Source organism: Myotis myotis, unplaced genomic scaffold (assembly GCF_014108235.1).
Source record: "Myotis myotis isolate mMyoMyo1 unplaced genomic scaffold, mMyoMyo1.p scaffold_m19_p_12, whole genome shotgun sequence".
Taxonomy (NCBI): domain Eukaryota; kingdom Metazoa; phylum Chordata; class Mammalia; order Chiroptera; family Vespertilionidae; genus Myotis; species Myotis myotis.
This window is the reverse complement of record NW_023416316.1, coordinates 16824949-16847749: the sequence shown is the minus strand read 5'-3', so window position 1 is coordinate 16847749 and position 22801 is coordinate 16824949. Positions and strand designations below refer to the sequence as shown.

Genomic DNA, 22801 nt, shown 5'->3' with positions numbered 1-22801 from the left:
GCAGCGACAACCACAGAGTTGGAATGATGATGACTAATAAATAAGCACTTATGTATATTAAACTGTCAATTATGTGCTAATACTGCATTGATAGCCTGCCTCTTCCAAGACATTTGATTTTCTGATTTAAGTAGTATGGCATGATGTATGTCATGCCTCAGAAACAGAATCAGCTGCACAAACATTCTTCTGGGTAACCATCCAGCTATCCAGTGTATATGTGTGGGGAACTGAACAGGAGTTATGAAAATAAGACCAAAAGTATTCAACCTCTCATTCTTAATTATCTCTTATCTTCAAAAGACAGATAGTGCATCTTGGGGAATCCACACCATATATCTTTCCTTCATTACATTAGTTATCTATTGCTGTATCACAACCATCCAAAGCTCAGTGGCTTAAAACAATAACCATTCATAAATGCTCAGAAATCTGTGAGTCAACTGGGTAGTTTTGTTCATTTGGATCAGGACTGCTTGATTTTGGTCTAGAATGGCTTTATCATATATTAGGCGGTTATTGTTGGCTCCAAGCTGGAACAGTGGGAATAACTGGGCCATATGTACCTCATCCTCTAGCAGGCTAGCTCTGGCTTGTTCACAGAAGGTCACAGGTTCCAAGAGCAACAAGATAGCAAGCCACAATGTGCAAGAACTTTATAAATCTCTGTGTCTTTTTAAATCATGTCACAAGACCAATCTATACTCAAAGATGCTGCCTTTTGAGGGAAAAGCTACAAAGTCACATTAAAGGTCATGGACATAGAGAAAAGACTGTATTTTTGCGATCTACTACATGCCATTTGATCATAATCCTAATCCATTTTCTTTCACATCTACTGATATAGGAAGTTAGGAAATCTTTTACCTAATTCTATGTGGTTTTTTTCCCCTTACTCCATCAGGTTTCTTCTGGGTCCATTCAAGAAAGTGTGAAAGACCGAGTGATTGACTCAAGACTGCAGCTGTTTATCACCAAGCCTGGACTCTACACATGCATAGCTACTAATAAGCACGGAGAGAAATTCACTACTTCAAAGGCTGCAGCCACTGTCAGTATAGGAGGTAAGGTGGGTTTTCACAATTGCTTGCTCCAGGAGGGGAGAAGAGTTGGCTCCATTACACAAATATTTCATACTGGGAAAAATCTTTTTTTATATATTTTACTCCAGTCACCTTTGGCTTATTTTTATCCTCCATGTGGACACTCCATAATTGTTAATTTGATGATGTATTGCCTCAAAAACTTTATCCTCAGATATCTACTCAAGTGATGGGTAACAGCTTTCAAAAGCTTCCTTCCTCCCTTCCTCCCTCCCTTCCTCCCTTCCTTCCTTCTGTACTTCCTTCCTTCCTTTCTTCCTTCCTTCCTTCCTTCCTTCCTTCTTTTCCTCTTTTTGTTCCTTTCTTCCTCCCTTCTTCCTTTCCTTTTTTCCTTTCATTCTTTTTATCTTTCATTTTCCATCTTTTCTCTCCTTCCCCTTCTCTCTCTCTCTTTTCCCTTTCTCCTCTTTCTTTTGGGTTTATCAAACTTTCCAAGGCTCTCAAAGAGTAATTTGGCAGGTATATACCATGGTTGTGACAATTTCTTCATGGCTATTTCTTGAGGGCATTTTTGCTTAGGAGTATGTGACCTACCTTGTGGTCTTTCCCTTTCCTGTTTTATGCAAGTGATAGCAGGACTTACAGGTGTTCCAAGGAAAAGGGCTGATACATAGAGTTCTGGGATACTTGTGTTGGGTTTTGAAGGTTTATTTTTAAAATTTAAATGTCCCAAAGGCTTCTGAGAACATTTGTGGAATCCCTAGAGATGAAAATAATCCCTGTATCAGGAAATGCCCAGCATGTTATATTCATAGTATGTTCACTACACAAGGGTCAGCAGAAAGATGCTTGTGTGCACATGTAATTCAAGCATTGGTAGAACCTGTGCCAGTGCCAGGTTTCCAGAGCCTGGCATTTCTTACTACAGTGCCACTTCTTTGATCTGCCCTGATGGGGAAATTTCTAGTAATGTTTGTGATATTTAATATGAGGTGAACAGAGACCATGGAAAAATATATAGGGAGTATTGGTCAAAGCTGGACCTCTGAGGCATGCCCATGAAAGAGAAGATTCTAAAACTAAGGTCTTCTCCAGGAATATATGTGCCTATGTTGTCTTGAGACATCATATCAGTTATTCTAAAATTTCCACTGAAGGGAAAACACTTCTCCCAGAGAAAATGGGTGAGAATCCTAAAAGTAAATTCAATTCAACAAATAATAAAATGATTACTGGTTACACAGCACTTTGTTGTTTATAAAGTACTTTTCTATGCATTTATTACATACACTGATTCAGGCCGTTGTGTTAGGTAAAGGATATAAGCTTAATTAACAAATGGGATAATTAACAAGGAAGTCCCTGACTTTCAGGGACTTTAAATCTAGAAAGGAAGTCAATCAGCCATATATATATGATGGCAGAGACTATGTTCTATGGCAGATGCATAAACAGTGTACAGCAGAAAAAGAAAGGCTGTGCTTAAAGGAATGGAGCAGGAGTAATGAGTATGAGATGAAAAAGTGGAAGTGTATTCAGAAAACAGCAAGTCTAGAGCATGATGGGAACTGGGAGTGATGGGAAGAGTGGGAAAAAAGTTTGAAATGTGGGCTCCAGCTGGGTTATGAAGAGCCTAAGTAGGCTGAATGTACTCTTCAATCAATAGAAGTCATTTAATTATTTTAGAGGGGAAAAGCGTTATGGTCATATATATGTCCTTTGTCAAATTAATAAATGTTGGGCCCTAGATGGTTTAGCTCAGTGGAAGAGCATCAGCCTGCGGACTGAAGGGTCCAGGGTTCAATTCTGGACAAAGGCACATGCCCGACTGTGCCGGGGTCCAACCCCAGCGGGTCCAGGGGTCCCCAAAGGTGTGGACGGAGTCGGTGAAGAAGGAAGGACACGGAGACAGCGTTCAGTTGATCAGCAGCCTAGCCAGGATCTCTAGCCAGGATCTCCAGCCAAGTTCTGGTCTGGATCTCCAGAGAGGTTCTGCTTCAGATCTCCAGCCAGGTTCTGTCCAGGTTCTCCAGCCAGGTTCAGTCACCAGGTTCTAGTCAGGTTCTCTTGCCCATTTCTGTAGTCAGGTTCAGTCCAGGATCTTTTGCCATGTTCTCTCCAGCGAAGTTCTTCTGTCTCTAGTTCTGTGTAGGTTCTGTCTTCTTAGTTCTGTGTTCTAAGCTCTGTATTCTAAGTTCTGAGTCTTGCTGTCTTGTTACATCTGTATTTATACCAGTTGATTCAATCCTATCAATCTCTATTACAAAGGTTAGGGCGTTTCTTATCTCCATTCCAGGGAGTAAAGATTATGTAGCTTAAGCATGATTGTTCATAGTTAAAGTGATTAATTACCCGCCTGGCACTTAGTTGAGGGGTTTTATTCCCTCCCTAACTTCAGGGGAAAATCCCTACCTGGGGAAACAACCTTTCTCAGAGACCTTGGTTAAAACACATAGTGCCAAGAAGGTGAGCAAACATATTAAGAACAGTATGCCATATATGCCAGGTCCTTTGAAACAGCAAGGATGGACCGGCTCCCGGCACGACTGCAGGCTTGATCCCCAGTAGGGGGCATGCAGGAGACAGCCGATCAATGATTCTCTCTCATCATTGATGTTTCTCTTTCTCTCACCCTTCCTCTCTGAAAATAAAAAAATATTTTTAAAAAATAAATGTTGGTTGTCAGAAGTTTGGTAGGCATGGCAAGAAGTAAGGAGGCTATTCTAGGAGTCTAGAAAACTCATAAATGTCTGAACAACAACAGGAGCCATTGGTACAGAGAGAAGAGATGCATGGGACCGAACAGGATAGAAATGATAGGATTTATTTGCATACTAGAGGCCTGTTGCACGAAAAGATTTGTGCAATACACCTTCCCTCCCCCTGGCTGCCGGCACCAGTTTTCCTCCAGCACCTGGGACCCAGGCCTCACTCTGGCCGGAGCCGCCTTCTAGCCAGCCAGCCCCAGGTCCCCCGCGGGAGGGCTGGATGAGGGCAGGGCGGGTGCCCGATCGCTGCGGTCCTGCCTGCAAGCCACAGGTCGGGTCGCACACGGGACGCCCGCCGCCCTGGGTCGCAGATAGCAGGCCCGGATGGCAGCAGGGTAGGCAGGATGGTGCTGTCCCGCCATGCCTGCAGTATGCAAATTATCCACCATCTTTGTTGGTGGTTAATTTGCATATTGTGCTGATTAGCCAATGGGAGGCATAGCGAAGGTACGATCAATTACCATGTTTGTCTATTATTAGATTAGATGAAGTGTTTGAATATGACAATGTGGTAGAGGAATGAGCTAAGATGTGTCTGAGATTCTGAGGAAGGTATCTAGACAAATAATGATAGATCAAAACATAAGAACGTGAGAAGGGTCAGGAGATTAAATAATTAAAATTTTGATGCCTTTTAATTACTTGAGATTATTTTAGCTTCATTATGTTATGTTTTATATTTGATCAAGATCCAATGTTAAAAAAATCTCTTTCTGTGTGTGTAGAGTGAGAGAGAGAGAAAAAATGAACTGATCTAATCTAGTTAAATTTACACCTCCTCTGGGCAGAAAAGAAGAAATAATTTTGTTAATCTTTAGAGAGTCTCATTTCAGGAAATTATTAAGTCATTCAAAGGTCGATTCCCTGCCAGGATTCTTCCTGCCTTTCCTCTTTCCATCCCTTCCCTATATGGCATGGGAGAAGGGGACTTAAATTTATGCAGTGGTATCCTCTGGGCCCCCCCTGCTCTCCAGGGAAGTCTACGGCCAGAGCACTTATGATCTCATTTCTGGGCTTGGTTAGAATCCAGAGGACCTCCCCGGCTGGCTCAGCCCCTTTGAGGTTCCTCCTGTAGCAGCACAGCCCTCTACATCTCAGTCAAATTCTTCAAGCCCCTCTCTAGAGGCTCTGCAAGTAGGTCACCCTGTCTCTCACTACTATGGAAGGCCTGTTGAATTCCAATCCAGCCCTTCTTATCCCTCATGGGGCCTGATGCAACTTCTGAATCACTTGCAAGTAACACAAAATCCAAGAGCAATTCAGACCTACCGACAGCCCTGCTCTCTACCCAACCATGTCATGTTACCATTTTTACACTACTGTGACCATCCCATGTCAGGGTAAGAGACCTTTATAAGATTTTCTGTTTATAGCTTGCCAAATAAAAAGGAGGAAAAATTCCCTATGCTTTTGGCTTTTTCCTAATTTATCAATATACATGTCTTCTAGGATATTGGTCCAGAAAAAAGAAATCTATAAAATGTGTATCTGAATTCTAAATTTCCTTATTTCCCTCCTTTTCACAATATACCAAACTGAAGGGACTTGTTACAAACTCCCCCTTTAGTGTAGCAACCTTCAGAGCCTACCCATAATAAGTACACAGAAGGTAGTGGCATGACCAATAAGAAGAACCTAATAAAATGGGTATATTTGCCCGGAAAAGGCAGATTCATCAGGTGGACATGATTTCTTGATGATGAAAGAACTACAGAGCATGGTTGTCATCATATTATCTACAGCAACATTTCCCCCTTCATCCCTATCCCAGCCCAAATGAGAACCTGATTCAATTCCATTAATAAATAGAATATACCAGCAGAGGAAGCTGTAATCTCCCTCTTCCTACCCCTACATCCCCCCACACTAAAAAAAAAAAAAAAAGATCGTATTTTCTGATGGTAGAAAGAGCCCTAAGGTGTGGACAGGCAGCATAGAAAGGCAATGTCCCAGGGTTCAGGGAAGAGTGGTCAATGTTGAGACTAGACCAGAGAGAGGATGGGGGCAATCAGCAACAGCAGCCACGGAAAAATAGCACTAGAATATGTGTGGTAAATGAATGGTGGGAGCAACTTATGGATTGGCACATAGCAGCAGAGAGGGCTTGAAATATGCTGCAGCAGCAAAGTTGAATACTGGTGGGGAGCAGTGACCTCAGTAGGGGAAATGGAACCAGTAATGACTTGACTTTAGTCAATGAGCCTGAAAATGCATGTTTAGCAAGTGTTAGGTACTATATTTGAATCAATAAATTTTAATCCTTCTGCACATGGGAGAAAAAAATTACCAAGACGAGGAAAGAGGAACTCCCTCCATTTGCTAACTCATAAAAATATATAAGGCCCTTTGTTCAGCCTCTGATCTGTTTTCCCAGTGGATCTCACTGACTATGAGGAGATTTTAAGCTCCTCTACTTTGCCTAACATTTCCCCAGGAAGATCCAGTGAGGGTGTCTCAATGGTACAATGGAATAAGACCTCTGAACACCATGAGACATCTGCCATTTTCTCTTCATCACTTTGACTTTTTCTTTTAGTTAAACTTGCTAGATGTTTCATGAAGGTCCCTCTGCTATCACTGAGGAAATTACCTTCTAACTCTGCGGTGCTCCCTGGACCAATGTTCTAAAGAAGTGAGGCCACTGTGGTGAAAGGAATCTGTTGAGTCACTCTAATTCAGAATCATTTCAAAGAAGCATGGTCTTATGCTCCCCAGATCTTCCAGAGCTTGGCTGTGGCACCTGCTTTCTCTATTTCTGCTTCAGGTCACTCTCTCCTTTAGGCCTCTGGTGGGGCTGGCCAGAGGACCAGAGCTTAGAGTCAGATATGGTGCCTCCCTTTGACATACTGGCAATGCTTCCTTACCTCAAACTCTTCTTTTTCTTATTTTTTCAACCCCATCCTCCCTTAGTGTTCTGTAGTCAACAGCCCCTTTGTCATATTCTTTGTGTCTCACTTAGAAGTTTTTGCTCCATGTGTTTGTTACTCATCCTGGTGGGGAAAACTGGAAATGGGAAAATCTGGTCTAGTGCTTAGGATTAAGTTTAATGATACGTATACTGTTTAAGGAAAAGAAAAGAAGAGGGGAGGGGGGGAGGGGAGGGGAGGGGAGGGGAGGGAGGGAGGGGAGGGGAGGGGAGGGGAGGGGAGGGGAGGGGAGGGGAGGGGAGGGGAGGAGAGGAAAAAAGATCAGCATTCATTTCCCCCAAACTCTTCCATGTGCTTGCCCAAATCCTTATGCATTGTTTAAGAAATATGATATACTCCTTTCTGACTCATTTACATTTGTTGTTAGTCATCAAAAGGAGTCAGAAAAACTTTTGGAACCTCTCCCTATGAACCAGGAAGTTGCATTTCCCCTCCAGTCACAACTCCAAAAGGTTCAAATCACGGGATAGTTGGCAAGATGCCTTCTCTTTGTCATCAGAAACCTGGGCCCTGTGGCAGAGACCCAAACTCATTTTACTAGGCCAGCATTACTCTGATATCAAAGCCAGATAAGGACACTACAAGAAAAGAAAACTTCAGACCACTATCACCAATAAATACAGATGCAAAGTTTCTAAACCAAACATCAGTAAACTGAATAGCACATTAAAAGGAGCATACATCATGATCAAGTGAGATTTATCCCAGTGATGCAAATCAATAAATGTGATATACCACATTAAAAGAATGAGAGATAGAAATTATATGATTATCTCAATAGATGCAGAAAATGCATTCAACAAAATACAATATGTTCTTATGATAAAAATTCTCAACAAATTGGGTATAGAAGGATCATACCTCAACACAATATGTGCCATATATGACAAACCCAAAACCAACATTATACTCAACAATGAAAGATTTAAAGCTTTTCCTCTAGGATCAGGACGAAAAAGCCAATATAAGTGGCAACCTCATTGACATTGTTTTCTTCCACAATTTTAAAAAATATGACACCAAAAGCACAAGCAACAAAAGCAAAATAAATAAGTCGCACTATTTTAAAATAACAAGCTTTTGCACAGCAAAGAAACCATCAACAAAATAAAAAGGCAATATATGGAATGGGAGAAAATACTTGCAAATCATGTATCTGGTAAGGAATTAATATCCAAAATATGTTTTAAAAAACCCTCATTCAACTTTAAAAAGGCAAAATCACAAACAACATGATTTAAAAAATGGATAGAGGATCTGAATAGACATATTTTCGAAAGAGACAATGAAATATCACCTCATACCCATTAGAATGCTATCATCAAAAAGACAAGCATTAAAAAGTGTTGGCAAGGATGTGAGGAAAAAGAGGACTTCTTGAGCACTGTTGGTAGGAATGCAAATTGATTCACCACTATGAAAAATAGTATAGAGATTCCTCAAGAAATTAAAAATAAACTGCTATATAACGCAGCAATCCCACTTCTGTATTATATCTAGGGAAACAAAAGACAATGAAAACAGGATAGTGAAGAGATACTTGCACTCTCATGTTCTTTGCAGCATTATTCACAACAGCCAAGATATGAAAACAGCCTAAGTGTCCATCAACAAACAAATGGAAAAAGAGGACATGGTGAATATACACAATGGAATATTATTCCGGCATTTCATGGTGGCTTTATAAGTTTTCTGTTTTTTCCTTAAATTTTACTTTTCAATTACAGTTTGCATTCAATATTATTTTGTACTAGTTTCAGGTATACAGCAAAGTGATTAGACAATCATACTTTACTAAGTGTTTTCCCTAATATTTTCAGTACCCAACTGGCTATCTGATTTCATATTGATTAAAGGTATTTTGTTTTTGTCTTTAATAAAGGAGGAAAGGAAGAAGGAGTAACAGCCAGTAGCCACAATGATTGCTACCAGCTGTTCTGCAGTTAGGCATAAGAGCTAAGCACTCTTTATAATCAGGCAGCTTGCTTATATTAAAGTCGCTGTATGTTTTAGAAGAGAGCCAAATTTTTACTGACTTTCCCAGATAATTTAAAAAATACTACAAATATTGATGACTGTTGGAAATTTTGGGGATTTTAAAATACCTTGTTTTGAGATAAAAGCACTTGTTTATGATTGCAAGGTTCTTGGACCCCTTCCCTACTCCTCATCCTCCCTCCAAAGAAAATATGACTAGAGAAATTTCAATAAGAAATGCATGGAACCCAGAATATGAGGGCATCCTCCGATTTTCTTCATATTCTTGAGACAACAATGCACCCTTAATTAATTATATTTTTCCTTCCTACTTGTCCTTGAGATAGAAGCATATCTAAGCTTATTATATCCTCCCAAGTGCTATGCCTGGATTTTCCTTGGCATTGGCACATATCCATGGTATTGAGTCCTCCTTTTACATCTTAAATTAAGGGCTCTTTCATATACATAACCTTGGCCTCCTCAAGTTTCAACAGGTTTCCCTGCTCAGCTGCCCTCAGAATCTGCCTTTACCTCTCTAAATTACATACCATTTCTCTGGAAGAATTTCCTGATGTCTCCTTCCACCTGTTCTATCTGTACAGTGGCAGAATTGGCATGAGGTTTGGGTCATGGTGGTGCCTCATGTAGGTTGGTTTCTGAGCCATTTAATAAAAAGACTCATTTAATAAAAAGACTCATTTAATAAAAAGCCCATAAAGACAAGACTTACACACTCAAGGTTACAAAAACTTCATAGTCACCAACCCTCACAAATGCCAAACAGATGATTAGAAAGACAAACCTCTGAGTTTACAAGGTTTTTCAAGAAGATAGACTTCTCAGAGGAATTCATTTTATTTTTTTAATATATTTTTATTGATTTCAGAGAGGAAGAGAGAGGGAGAGCGAGAGAAACATCAATGATAAGATTCATTGATCGGCTGACTCCTGCATGCCCCCTACTGGGGATTGAGCCCACATCCCCAGCATGTGCCCTGACAGGGAATTCAACCATGACCTCTTGGTTCATAAGGTCGACGCTCAACCACTAGGCCACACCAACTGGGCAGGAATTCCTTTTAGAATCCTTGAAACTCAGCAAAAGAAGAACACCCAAATGGACCTGCAAACTTAAAAAGGAGTTAGACATTGACATTAGGAGAAATTCTGTTAAGGCAAATTGGATTTAGTCAAAATATATGTTTTACTTCTTACTTTTATGATGGGAATTGGGGGACAGGAGGACATAGATCAAGTATTTGGTAAAGAGTGTGAAGTTTTAGAGTTCCTATACAAAAAGAGATGAAATCATTCAGAGATGCTGGTAAATTACACCCTTGCAAGGGTCTTCCTGCCTTGGGAAAGTCCAAGTTGGGGCCATTTCTGCCGCTAGCTCCATAACTCACTTGAGGAGAGGGGCCCTTTTCTCAGTGCCCTGAGCTTTCACGCTGTGGGCATAAGTTATGGGTCCCTGTGTGAAATGAAAATGCAGGGTCTCTTGTTAAAAAATGAAGTACTTCAAGATGACAGCAGTGCGGTAAACTAAGCATATAGTCCTTCTGAGCGCAGGACGCTGTGTGGCTGCACAGGTCACAAGGCTGTGAGGCTAGTGCGTCTGTGGAAATAACAGTTCTCTCATCTCTCCTTCTCTCCTCTACCCCTCCCTCTTCCCACTTAACCTCCTTATCTTACTTTCTGGATGAAAAGTCCCTGGGTAGCTAATGGAGGTATATTCGGAGCTACAACACTGACTGTACTGATGGCTCCCATGGTTGCTTTGACTTGAATTCAGTTCCTGGAGACACTCGATATTTTCTTAATCTTCTCCAAATCTGCCTGTTAATATGGTATCTGGCCTCCTAGCAGAAGCAGAGAACGTTCCAGAAATTTAAGAAATTAGAGTTATCAAAGCTATCTCTTGCAACCATAAAATGAAAATGCACTAATTTTTGCTTCTTTTCCCCTTTAATTTGATTTCCTGTGGGAACTTCCTTTCCTGTTATAAGAATGGAGGTAAGACATTGTTATTATATTAATGTTTTGTTTTGTTGAGTTTTAATTTTTGTTTGACATGCCATCTATTGTCTATTTGCTGAGCACTGCAATCTTTCAGAAACTTTCTAATTTCAAATCCTTTTAATACTCTTACAAGGTAATGATGAAAATGGAGATGATAACATCTATGGTGCATCAAGCACTGTTTTTAGGGTTTTATATGCATTACTTAAAGTTATCCTCAGGAAATCCCTATGAAATAGGTACTATTATTATCCCTATTGTACAGAAAAGAAACTACGAGAGTTTCTTTGAACTAGAGAGTTCCAGTGACTTACAGAGCTAGTAAATTATAGGCTTGGAAAGAGAACCCAGAACTGATTCCCAAACTCTTCCCCATTGCTTTATCCTGTAGATAAGAAAGTATCACCTTGTAATATAATATTTGGCAATTTATAGTGTTTTATTTGCAGTAAAATTGACTTTCATAAAAACTCTAAATTTACAAATGATGAAACTGATATTAAAAATAATTAATAATAGTAATAGAGATAATAGCAGCTAAGTTTTGTGGTACATTTATAATTGCTACCTTTCTCATATCAACATTTCAGCAATTTTATGGGGCAAGCACTATTATCACTATATTTTTATATGCGGAACTTGTTGCACCAAGGATTGTCAGGACTACATAGCAAAGAGCAAAGCCTCAATCTGATCTCAGGTAGACAGATACAAGAACTTAGATTGGTAACAACTATACTAACCCAGTTAGCACAGTAACTGAGCAGGATCTAAACCACCAACCACTCTTCCTAATTCCATGGAATGAAAGAACACATTGCATACAAAAATTTGGTTCTTTATCTCGTCCCAATTCATATAGATGTGACCTACTCATTTATCACAGTTCTAAGAGACAGAGTTCTGATCCTTAAGAATTCTACAGTGAAGCTGAATAAGCTACTGAGGGGACATACAACATAAACATGATAAACATGGTAAAAGTTAAATTAAAATGCGGGCCACCAACAGACCCTTTAGCGCACCTGTACTCTCTATGCATTTTTAAGCCACTCACTCTATTCCTGGCACTATATAGGAAAGTAATAAATCAAAACAATTCAACATATTAATGAAAGCACATACAAATTCCAAGGTCTCAAGAACAGAAGTAGATCATTCACATGCACGTAAGTGCAAATGAAAAATTTTACACTCATTAGTAGTCAAATAATGCTCATTAAATAAAATTCCATACCATTTTTCACTTGTGATAACACAGCACTCTCAAACTCTTGGTAGGAAGAAAATTACAATAACCTTTCTAGAGAGGATTTGGCAATTTTTATTAAGAAACTTAAAATGGTTGTATCTATTCATTGGATAAATCCACTTATAATAATTTATGTTAGGGAAATAATAAGTGTATGAACAATAAAATCCAAAACAATTTTTCCTTTTATTTATTGGTGAAATGTATGAGCAATTTCAATATTTACCAATAAGATAAATTGATGTGATTTTAGAATGTTTTTGAATAACATAATGGCATAGGCAAATGTTTACATCATGCTAAGTAAAAATGCATGATATAAAACATTTATAAAATAATTCTAATTGTAATTATGTACACCATGTATACTACCTATCGTATATATAAAACTGTATATATTACTCTCAAGTATATACGGATTATAACTGATATATGTACAAATATTCAAAGTGTATATATTTGGCTAATGTAATAAATTTTCAAAATTTTTTAATTTTAATTTTGTCTTTACATCACTCTCTGTTCTACAAAATAGATAGTAATTTTAGTCAGAAGAAACACAAGAGGTATTTTTCAGAGGAGGCCATGTGCTTCTTACTTGAGGACACTGGGTCTGGCATTTCAGAAAAAGGACATTTGATCTATGTTTTAGAGCAGAGGTTGGCAAACTTCTGCAAAGGGCCGTATATTAAATATATTTGGCTTTGTGGTGCCTACGGTCTCTGTTGTCACTGCTCAATTCTGTTTCAGGGTAAAAACAGTATGACTACTAATAAATGATTGAACATAGTTCTGCTCCAATCAAACTTAACTTATGGAACTGGCATTGGAGTTTCATATAATTTTGACTTCTTTTGTGTGTGTTTTTCAACCATTTAAAAATATAAACACCATTCTTAGCTCACAGGAGGTATAAAAATGGGCAGCAGGCTGAATGTGACCTGTGGGTTGTATTTGTTGACTGCCTTAGAGAATGAATCATGTACAAAGACACTAGGCATGAAAGAATAAAATATCCCAGTTTGCTTTGGAGATTGGAAGTGACATAGAACCCTGCTCATAACATTGTTGGGTAAGTGCAATGGGAGACCAGACAGTTGGGATAGAGGGAAAGGAGATTTTTCCACATCAAAGGAGGTACAGGTGGGCCACCCTTAAGGAGACCAGTAGAAGGTGTGAATTTTCACTGGAGTAGTGGGGTTGCCTTATCTCAAACAAACCACAGCTAGTCCTCTGCATGGACAAGGCATTGTGTTCAAAGGGAATGGAGGTTTCCCTCACAGAAACTCTACAATCACTTTTAAAAATGTGACATACATTTTAAAGCAGAGAGAGTAAGAGTAAATGGTGTAGTGAGACTCCTTTAAGACTCCATTTGACCAAGGAAAATTGTGTGTAATAAAAGAAGTTAACGGGGGACTTGAGATCAAATATCCAAAGAGAGAAACTTTACAGAAAGGAAGATCAGCCAGGTTTAGTTTGTCAGGAGAGAGAGAGGACTGGCTCCATGAGCAATATTAACTAGCATTTTTGGAGACAGTCCGGCAGATCATTCCAAAATAACTAACATTCTGCGAACAGATCCCTGTGACCTCTAACCCACTGTTCAAATGAACAACAGGACCAGCTGCTTCTGGTGTTGCTCCACGGGCCTTCCCAAGAACTGCTTGCCGACAGGGAGGGGTCTCCTCACTTGCAAAAGACAACAGGAGACAACAATGGAAGTAATTTGCATTTATCTTGTCCCCTAAAGTGCTGCTGTGAGCTCCTTTTAAATTTTGTTTGATAGTGTTAGGAGGTTGAGGAACAAAATGGCCCAATATGCCTTTGTGTTTTGCCTCTAAAATGTAATAACTGCATAAAATTTGAGGTTTATAAAGTCTTCAAAAGAAGAGAGAAAAAAGAAAAGGAAGTTGTTTCAACTCTGAAACTATGACTGGGCAGTCTCTGTCTCTCTCCACTTATAATGTATATGTACACATATGTATAAAATGTGTATATTTGGTCCTGTATATTATTTCTTACATTGTAGAGCTAATCCTAGTAAGTCTTTAATGCTTCCAGAAATATTACAAAGACAAAGAAAATTAATATGAACCATATACTTTATATTATACGGTTTTCCCCAGCATGCAAAGGGTTTGCACAGGCTAATTAACTTCAAGCTGATAGAAAAGCCAAAACTGCAACCAAAGTTTTATTTCTATTAAAGACTTATCCTGTTTTCTTCTTTTGATTTTTATTTATTTATTTTTTGCATTATGTAGCTAATATTCAAAAAGAAATGAAGACTCAATACTATCAAGTCAACTGAAGTTGTTAAAAAATGTAGGGCTTTTTAGGAGACGCAGCAGAAATTCAGAATGAGAGACTGTTTAGTAACTGACTTAATAATCCTTATCTCTGAGGCTATTTTCACTTATTTTTCTTTTCTTTTTTTCTTTTTTTTTTTTTTAGTTTCCAATGTTTTCTTAAAAATGTTTTTTGTTTGTGTGATTAAAGAAAAAATGAAGAACAGTTATTCAATAGTTAACATGTGACAGCAAAGCCTGCATAAAACCTTCTCAGCTCAGAGACAGTGGGGGAAATATTGAACTTTTACATTACAGTTTTTTCCTGTTAAGTGAAGAATCACACCTTCACTTACCCACCCTCCCTTTTAGCAAGATATTATATTAATATGTGAGACCATTTTGTAAACTAGTTTGAGCTACTTCTGGTTATTAGGCATTACTATTCAGTTTCTTAAAAGCACCACATTGTGCTTCTCTTAAACTTCTTTAGTGTTATCTTAGTTCCTTCCCTAAGAAGTGGGGTTTTCGCTATTTCTCTGGGTGTCTTCCCAACCTTACCTGGCCCAAGTTTTCATGGGAGTTTTGTATTTTCTTATTCAAGGCCTTTATTTTAAAAACCTGTAACATGCTAGAAGTAACACAGTCAAATTCATGTAGACTAATTAGGAAAAGGCAAGTATGGATTAGGGGAAAATTTTATATTAGAAAACATTATAAGTATATTGTTTCTTGGAAGTTCATTGTTTTACCTAATTGAGTTGTATCTCATTTAATAAATTTGCTTTTAAAAAGCCAATAGTGGTTTCTAATTAAAGTATCAATTTTTCAAATTCAAATGGGTTTTCTTAACACTTTAAAAATTTGGCACAAATTCTAATTTGCTTAATTTTCTTGTCTTAGGATCCTTTATATAAAGATAATAAAATGCTAACTTCCAACAGTTATACAAATTAAATGAGAATACAACTTAAGAATTGTATGTCATTATTAAAGATAGAAATCTGATGAAAGACATAAGGATGTATTGAAACCATCATAGTGCCTACACATAAGTGCTCAATAAATATTTGTCAAGTGAGTACTGAAATTAATATAATTCCCAACACTCCATTAAGGAGGCAGTGAATATGTGAAGGGAATACCAGCAGCATTGCCTATTTGCCCTATTATTCTCTTCAATTGCTATAGTGGATAAGCTTTTAATCTTATTTTTGTGCTAGCACTATAGAACTTAGTTTTTCTCCACATACATTTATCCATTAATGCACAATAATCTAAGTTCAGAATAATTACATCACTCTACAGATTAGGATATTGGGACTCTGAGTGACTGTATGACTTTCCCCAAGACAGATGATGAGAAAGTAGCAAAGCTAAAGATGCTCTTCACTCCTGAGAGCCATATCCTATGCTTTCTCTCCACTTATGTGGCTTTCTTTATATTCTTTAACTAGAGGCCTGGTGCATGAATTTGTGCACAGGTGGGGTCTGGCCAGCCCTGCCCCGATTGGGCGGACTGGGGGGAGGAGCTGCAGGAGGTTGGCCAGCGGGCCCCACCCCCAATCGGGAGGGGGGGTCAATGGGGGCCAGGGCTGGCTAGGGGGAGGGGCCGCGGGAGGTTGGCTGGCCAGCCCCGCCCCGCACAGTGCATGTCATAGTGACTGGTCGTTCGGTCATTCTGGTAGCTTAGGGTTTTATATATATAGATGGAATGCTGGGAAGATGGGTGAGTGAGAGAATCTGAGTATGGAAAGTATCTCAAAGTTGTATGTATGCTACAAAATCCAAGTATTTAACTATCCTAACACAGATAAACTGTAAAGCTTTGGATCAGAGTATTTATTATGCTAGATTATTTTTTAATCATCATGAATATGTTTTTTTATGTATTTGTTTGCCTATGTCAGCTTATTTGTAAGAAGAATCTCAGATTGCTTAACTAAGAGCATTCAAATTCTATGTATAAAGATCCCCAGTTTCCAAAGCTTCCCACACTCATTATCACATCTGATCCTCATTATAGCCCTCTGGAGTAAGCCAGAGGTGATATGATTGCAGGTGGAAATGTGAAGACAGTATTCACATGGAGCATTTCAACCAATTTGCTAGTGCAATTTTCTCCTATTTCTGTAATGTAGATGTGGAAACTGGAGAGAGAAAAAAGCAGACTGAATGCTAAGAAAAAGCATGTGATTGGGAACACTGTTCACTGCTTCTTTCAGTAAACCACAGAAAGATAACAAAGGCTACTGCGCCCAGTACAGAGGGGAGGTGTGTAACACTGTCCTGGCAAACGGTGCCCTTGTTTTCTTCAACAACTCCTACGCGGACCCTGAGGAGGCCCAAGAACTACTCGCACACACCGCCTGGAGTGAACTGAGAGCAGTGAGCCCGTTCTGCCGGCCAGCTGCGGAGGCTTTGCTGTGTAACCACATTTTCCAAGAATGCAACCCTGGGGTGGTACCTACTCCTATACCCATTTGCAGGTAAAATTAAAAGTAAATAAATGGGTGAATGTATTTGACTGTCTCCAAACAGGAAGAGTTTTCCAAAGTGGAAGTTGTCTTGTGCATTAGTAAAGGCAAAAACTGGCTTTTGTCCAAAATAGAAGGCAATTAATTGGACAAAACTCCTACCATATAAATAACTGATGATACCTTATCATACGAGGGTCCTGAGCTCCTAGAAAACGTTGTAAAGGTATAATATTCTGTTGCCCTTGTTATTGTTCACATTATCATATTCTTAAATATCCTTGCTTTCTATGAAATTAAAAAAAAAAAACTAAACTAATATGGATCTTATTAGTAAGCCAAAAGAGAGAAGGGAAAATAAAACTACATTTCAAGTGTTTCAGCATTATTTGCCAATAAATATGAGATCAAGATGAGCATTTCAGAATATTTATATTATGTGTAAATACATATGTATATTTTTTTAAATATATTTTTAATGATTTTAAAGAGGAAGGAGAGAAAGGTAGAAACATCGATGATGATAGAGAATCATTGATAGGCTGCCTCCTGCATGCCTCACACTGGGGATCAAGCCCACAACCCAGGCATGTGCCCTGACTAGAAATCAAACCTTGACCACCTGTTTCATAGGTCAATACTTAACCATTAGGCCACACTGGCCGGCTGTATATATTTTAAAATACATTCCACCCACTATTTTCATTTAAGTACTGACACTCTTGTCTCATATGGGAGCAGGAGGAGAAGCAGGGAAGCATACAGCAAGGGACAGGCCTCAGCTTCTCCAGAGCGGGGCTGGCTAAGGACTCCCAGGCCCTCCTGTAGCCTGCCAGGAAAGTTGTGGGGTTCTGTTTTGAAAGACAAGCATGCAGAGTGAGAACTGTGTTTCTCAGGCCCTGCCCATTAGCCCCGAGATTAGAGGAAAATCTCCCAGGATGAAAGTTGACTGACAATGATCCATGATTTTAGTGTGTGTGTTTTTAAAACTCTGTGTACCTTGTTTCGGCACCTTTGTAGTTATTCTACTATAAAGTTGAGAGGAGAGAGTTTACAGATTCCTAATCTAATACCTTTTGAAATTGAAAGTTGGTATTTTTTCCAAGAAAACTGTACTTCACATGTCATCTTACTTTTAAAGGTAGCATTAATTATGTCTTACAAACAAAATGAGACACCATTTCATCTGACAGGATAATATATTCCATAAAGCCTCATATTATTTACAATAAAACAGTCCTTTCAAAAACCCTCTTGTGAGAACAATGTGCTGGGATGATGTTTTGAAAATAAAGAATTGAGGCGCTGCCACAGATTTGGCGCTAACATGCCATGACTCATCAAGTGTTGCTCTTCACCAACTGTTTTAGAGAATACTGCCTGGGGGTAAAGGAGCTCTTCTGTGCAAAAGAATGGCTGGCGCTGGAAGAGAAGACCCACAGGGGACTCTACAGACCTGGGCTGCATCTGCTCTCGGTGCTCGACTGCAGCAAGCTCCCCAGCATGCACTGGGACCCGCGGGCCTGCACCAGACTGCCATATTTAGGTAACAGAGTCCTCGCAAGACTTTGGAGGTTACGAGACAGTTACTGGTTTTGAAGAAACTAAGGTGTGCACTTCAATCTAATATTTCTAGGCATTTCAATTTTTTTTTTGAGTTCTGCCTCCTGTGGATACCTAATAACAGAATCCTAATTGCACAGGCTAGTATAAGGATTTACTTCATTTGTTCTCAGAGAAATTAAAGAGCACTTCTAACTGCTGCTTGAGAGCTTACCTTATTTCAGAAGGGGATCTTAGGAGAGCTTGTACTATTTTCTGGAATGTGCAGAGAAATGGCTAAGGAACAGAATAAAAGAATAAAGTCCTCTTTCTTAGCCAGTGCAGCAGATTTTTAAGCATGCAAAAATAAGCCACATGTTTGAAAGTGCTGACCTCCCGAAACAAAGCTGGATCCCTGCATGCTGCTTTAATGAACTTTGTAAGGAACTCTAACAGCTGGCTTAATTTCCAAGACGCAATCCTTTCACATTTAACACAAAGAATGTTTTCCAGTTGCATATCAAAGAGCTGAAAGAGAACTTGCTGTTCTTAGCACTCTCACAGAATATATGAGATATCTGGATGCTCACTTAAAACAGATTTTTATCCTTTCCCCCTCAGATTTTAAAAAAGAAAACCTAACAAGTAAGTAATTTTGTTTGTGCCCTTGAAACCTTCTGTGTATGTAAGTAGAGTCGTGCATGCGTAGTTACACTCATACTTCATAATGTCCAGAACAAAATCTACAGATCCTCTTCAAGGTCGTCAGTCACCCAGGGTAGAGCATGAAGGAAAACCATTGGTCTCAGCTTGTAGCTTCTAATTAGGCCATGGAGAGCAGCATATTTAGTGAATGATACAAATGATATCTCCTACCTCAAGATTATTAGCTTGCTTGATCCCTTACTACAGCAGTTCTCAACCTGTGGGCCGCGACCCCTTTGGCAGTCGAATGACCCTTTCACAGGGGTCACCTAAGATCATCCTGCATATCAGATATTTACATTACGATTCATAACAGTAGCAACATTACAGTTATGAAGTAGCAATGAAAATAATTTTATGGTTGGGTCACAACATAAGGAGCTGAATTTAAGGTCCAGAAGGTTGAGAACCACTGCCTTACTAGTAGTACATGGCTATAAAATACACCAAATTGAAAATGTCACTTTTGACTTTACATTCATGATTTTTGTATCAGCTAATTATCTAGAGTGAAAACAAGTATCTTTTTCTTCATTGAGCCAATTCATGATCTTTACCTGTGACAACAGATCTCTTTTTTGGAAGATAGGTGTTGTTGTTTTTAAGACAGCTAATTTCCAATAAAAAGTTTACAGGGACAAATCAAATGATTTTAAAATGGCTGTCTCAAAATTCCTGGGAAAGAATTCAAAAAGTTTGCTTGAAAAGGGATGTCCTAGAAACTAACTTGTATCGGAGAGTGCTTTAACCTACAAAAATGCAGAAATCTTCAGAATGATACTAGAAAAGTTTTTCATGTCAGTCAGCTTCCTCTGATTTGAGTGTTCTGAGACTTAAATCATAATTAGTTCCTGTGATACATATTCCAAACCTAATCACCTCTGTGTCTGGCTAAGTGCCAGCACTTGATTTTATTGGCTTACTTAAAGAACTAAGACTTAAAGTATTTTTATTTTTTTTAAAGAATGCTACTGGCTGCAACTGAATGCCTCAGAGTTTTTAAACAAGAGCAGTTAGGGAAAACCAAGAACAAAAAATCTATTATTCTGAAAGCCTGTCAAATTGTTATTCCCAAATTGAAAGAATGAAAAAGAAATGTTTCTAGTCTGTGTCCTAAGAAGTCAAAGTTTACTTTGATTGGACTTTTAATTGTTGACTGAGGTCTATGTTATCCTTCAACTGTTTACTCATTCATCCATTCAAGCAGTTCACTGAGGGTTATTGTGGGGAAGGGACTGACCTTTAATCCTAGATTAGATAGGAATAACCCGCACAAAAAGCACCCATATTTCTGCTTTTTAAGCCAATTATAAAGATATAAGTATGAATTACCTACAAAAACTCATTTTCTATTCTTAAAAAATCAGTTTTACAAATGAACGACACAAAAAAACAAACAACAGTGGTGTTACTAGAAGAAAAGGGTGTTGGGGTGAGGTCATAAAGGGTAAAGGGGGTCCAATATATGGTGACGGTGGTAAAACACATGCAATATACAGGTGATTTATTATAGAACTTTACACCTGAAACCTATATCTAGCCTTACCTATAGACACTCCCCAACTCAACAATAAAACTTTTACTAGCAGATGTACTTTTAGAAAGGCACCACAACTGTTTGGTTTGGGCCCTGATACATGTTATTCCTTTTTTAGAGAATACTATCTCTCCACCGCCATATACAGACATACACCTTCAACTGGTATTGCCTGTTCACCCTTTATATTTAACTTTGTTACTTACCTAGAAAATGTATCCTATATGCCTAGACCAGAAATGGACTGCCCCTGGATGTTCACAAGCATCCTGTTCTTAACATTCTTGTAACACTTTTTACACTTTATTATAATTACCTGTTTACTAATTTTTCCAAGTTAAATACATTTTAAATGTATTTTTATTGATTTCAGAGAAGAAGGGAGAGATAGAAACATCAATGATGAGAATCATTGATAGGCTGCCTCCTGCATGCCCCCTACTGGGGATCGAGCCCACAACATGGGCATGTGCCCTTGACCGGAATAGAACCTGGGACCCTTTAGTGCAGTGGCTGCCAACCTTTCAAACCACGGGCCATTGGTTGGTGACCGCTGCTAGTCCACAGGCTGATGCTCTATCCACTGAGTCAAACCAGCTAGGGCCCAGTTAAATACTTTAACACTAAGATGTGTCATGATCACTACAGTATTCTTGATACCTAACATTCAATATTAATTTAGGGGACACATTAATGTATGAATGAATGAGTGAATAAAATTCCCCTGATGTCCAGAGGAAAAGGATAAAGAGATAAAATCATGATGAGAAGATGCCCGGTAATGTGGTTCTGTGGTTGTGTGTCAACCCATGAAGGGGTCATAGTTTGATTCCCAGTCAGGGTACATGCCCAGGTTGTGGGCTCAATCCCCAATAGAAGCATGCAGGAGACAGCTGATCAATGATTCTCATCATTGATGCTTCTATCCTTCTCTCACTCTCTCTTCCTCTCTCTGAAAAAAATAAAAACATTTTTAAAAAATCATGTTGAGGCGAGAAACTTTAAAAGGAAAGAAACTGGAGTTCCAAATTGATTATTTCAATCCAAAGATACAACTAATGTCACTCTAGGGAAGACCAGAGCAAATAGATCAGAAACAATAATCAAGGAAAAGCAAAACAAAACTATCCCTAAAGGAAGAAGTATTTAAATCCATAAAACAAAACTATTGTTTAAACTATGTCAATTTTTGCATTTAGAAAATAAATCATCCTAAATTATCATGGATTATCCTCTTAATATGCCACTGAATTCTATTTTCTGATATTTTTTAGGAAAAACTACCCTTATATTTATTAATGAAATTACACTACAAACTTTATGAATTACATTACATTTCCTTGCATGTTAAATATGGTATGAACTGCTCGGTAAAATACAGATACAAAAATAGTCACTTCTCCCTGTCTTTTAATGACTGCCCCATCTTTATTATTAGCAGCTCTCCAGTTTAGCCCCCCCCCCTTTTAATTAAATTCAAAATACTGTGGCAGTTAACTGGTTAAATTTCCTAGTTATAGCTATATTCAGATTTTCTAATTCTTCAAATTTAATAATAGCATTTCCCTTAAGATTTAAAAAATGTAATTATTTTATTTTCATTGACCTTTGAATCTATTGTCTAATTCCTTCAACATTCCTAATTTGTATGTTTGTGCCTTTCCTATGTTTTTAAAATTAAAACTCCATTGATTAGGCTACTTAATAATATTTATAAGACCAACTATTCACCTATTTTAAATTCTATCATTTGTGATATATGTATTCTAACTTATTAATTTCTGCTTGTACATGACTGTTACTTTATCTTCTATTTTCCTTTGTTTTCTGTAGTTTTTGTTTCCTTTCCAAAGTCTGGGGATAACTGTTTAGTTCTTTCTTTTTTTTATCTAATGGAAAGAGATAATGCTATGAGTTTATCATTTAGCACAGTTTCAGCCAAATTCCATACCTCCTATTAGGAAGTCATTTTCTAATCAGTGTCTGGCTACTTTTTACTCTATGATGGAAAAGATACTGAATATATTTTCTTTTTTTTAGATGTCCTATTGGATTTTATTTAATCTATTTAATTGTATTTTGGTCAAATAACAGATCTGCATAATTTCTGCTTTTTTATTTTATTGAGATTTTCCTTGATGGCCTGACAAAAAGATCGTGTCTGTCACTTTTCCACAAATATTTCAAAATAAGGTTTATTCTCTCTTTTTAGGGTATAAATTTCATTCTTTACTAGTAAAACTTTCCTGTTAATTATATT

The 22801-nt window shown here is 38.2% G+C and overlaps 1 protein-coding gene across 3 annotated transcripts in view; it reads left to right on the top strand.

Moving 5' to 3' along the window:
- The window catches only part of MUSK (muscle associated receptor tyrosine kinase), a 67524-nt gene that overhangs the window by 38901 nt on the left and 5822 nt on the right, over positions 1-22801 (top strand). For all 3 annotated transcript variants that reach the window (XM_036330046.1, XM_036330045.1, XM_036330044.1), the window contains 5 exons: positions 905-1064; positions 10725-10731; positions 16506-16769; positions 18128-18303; positions 18921-18944. In XM_036330046.1, coding sequence (XP_036185939.1) covers positions 905-1064; positions 10725-10731; positions 16506-16769; positions 18128-18303; positions 18921-18944 — 631 coding nt within the window. The remainder of the gene's footprint in view (positions 1-904; positions 1065-10724; positions 10732-16505; positions 16770-18127; positions 18304-18920; positions 18945-22801) is intronic.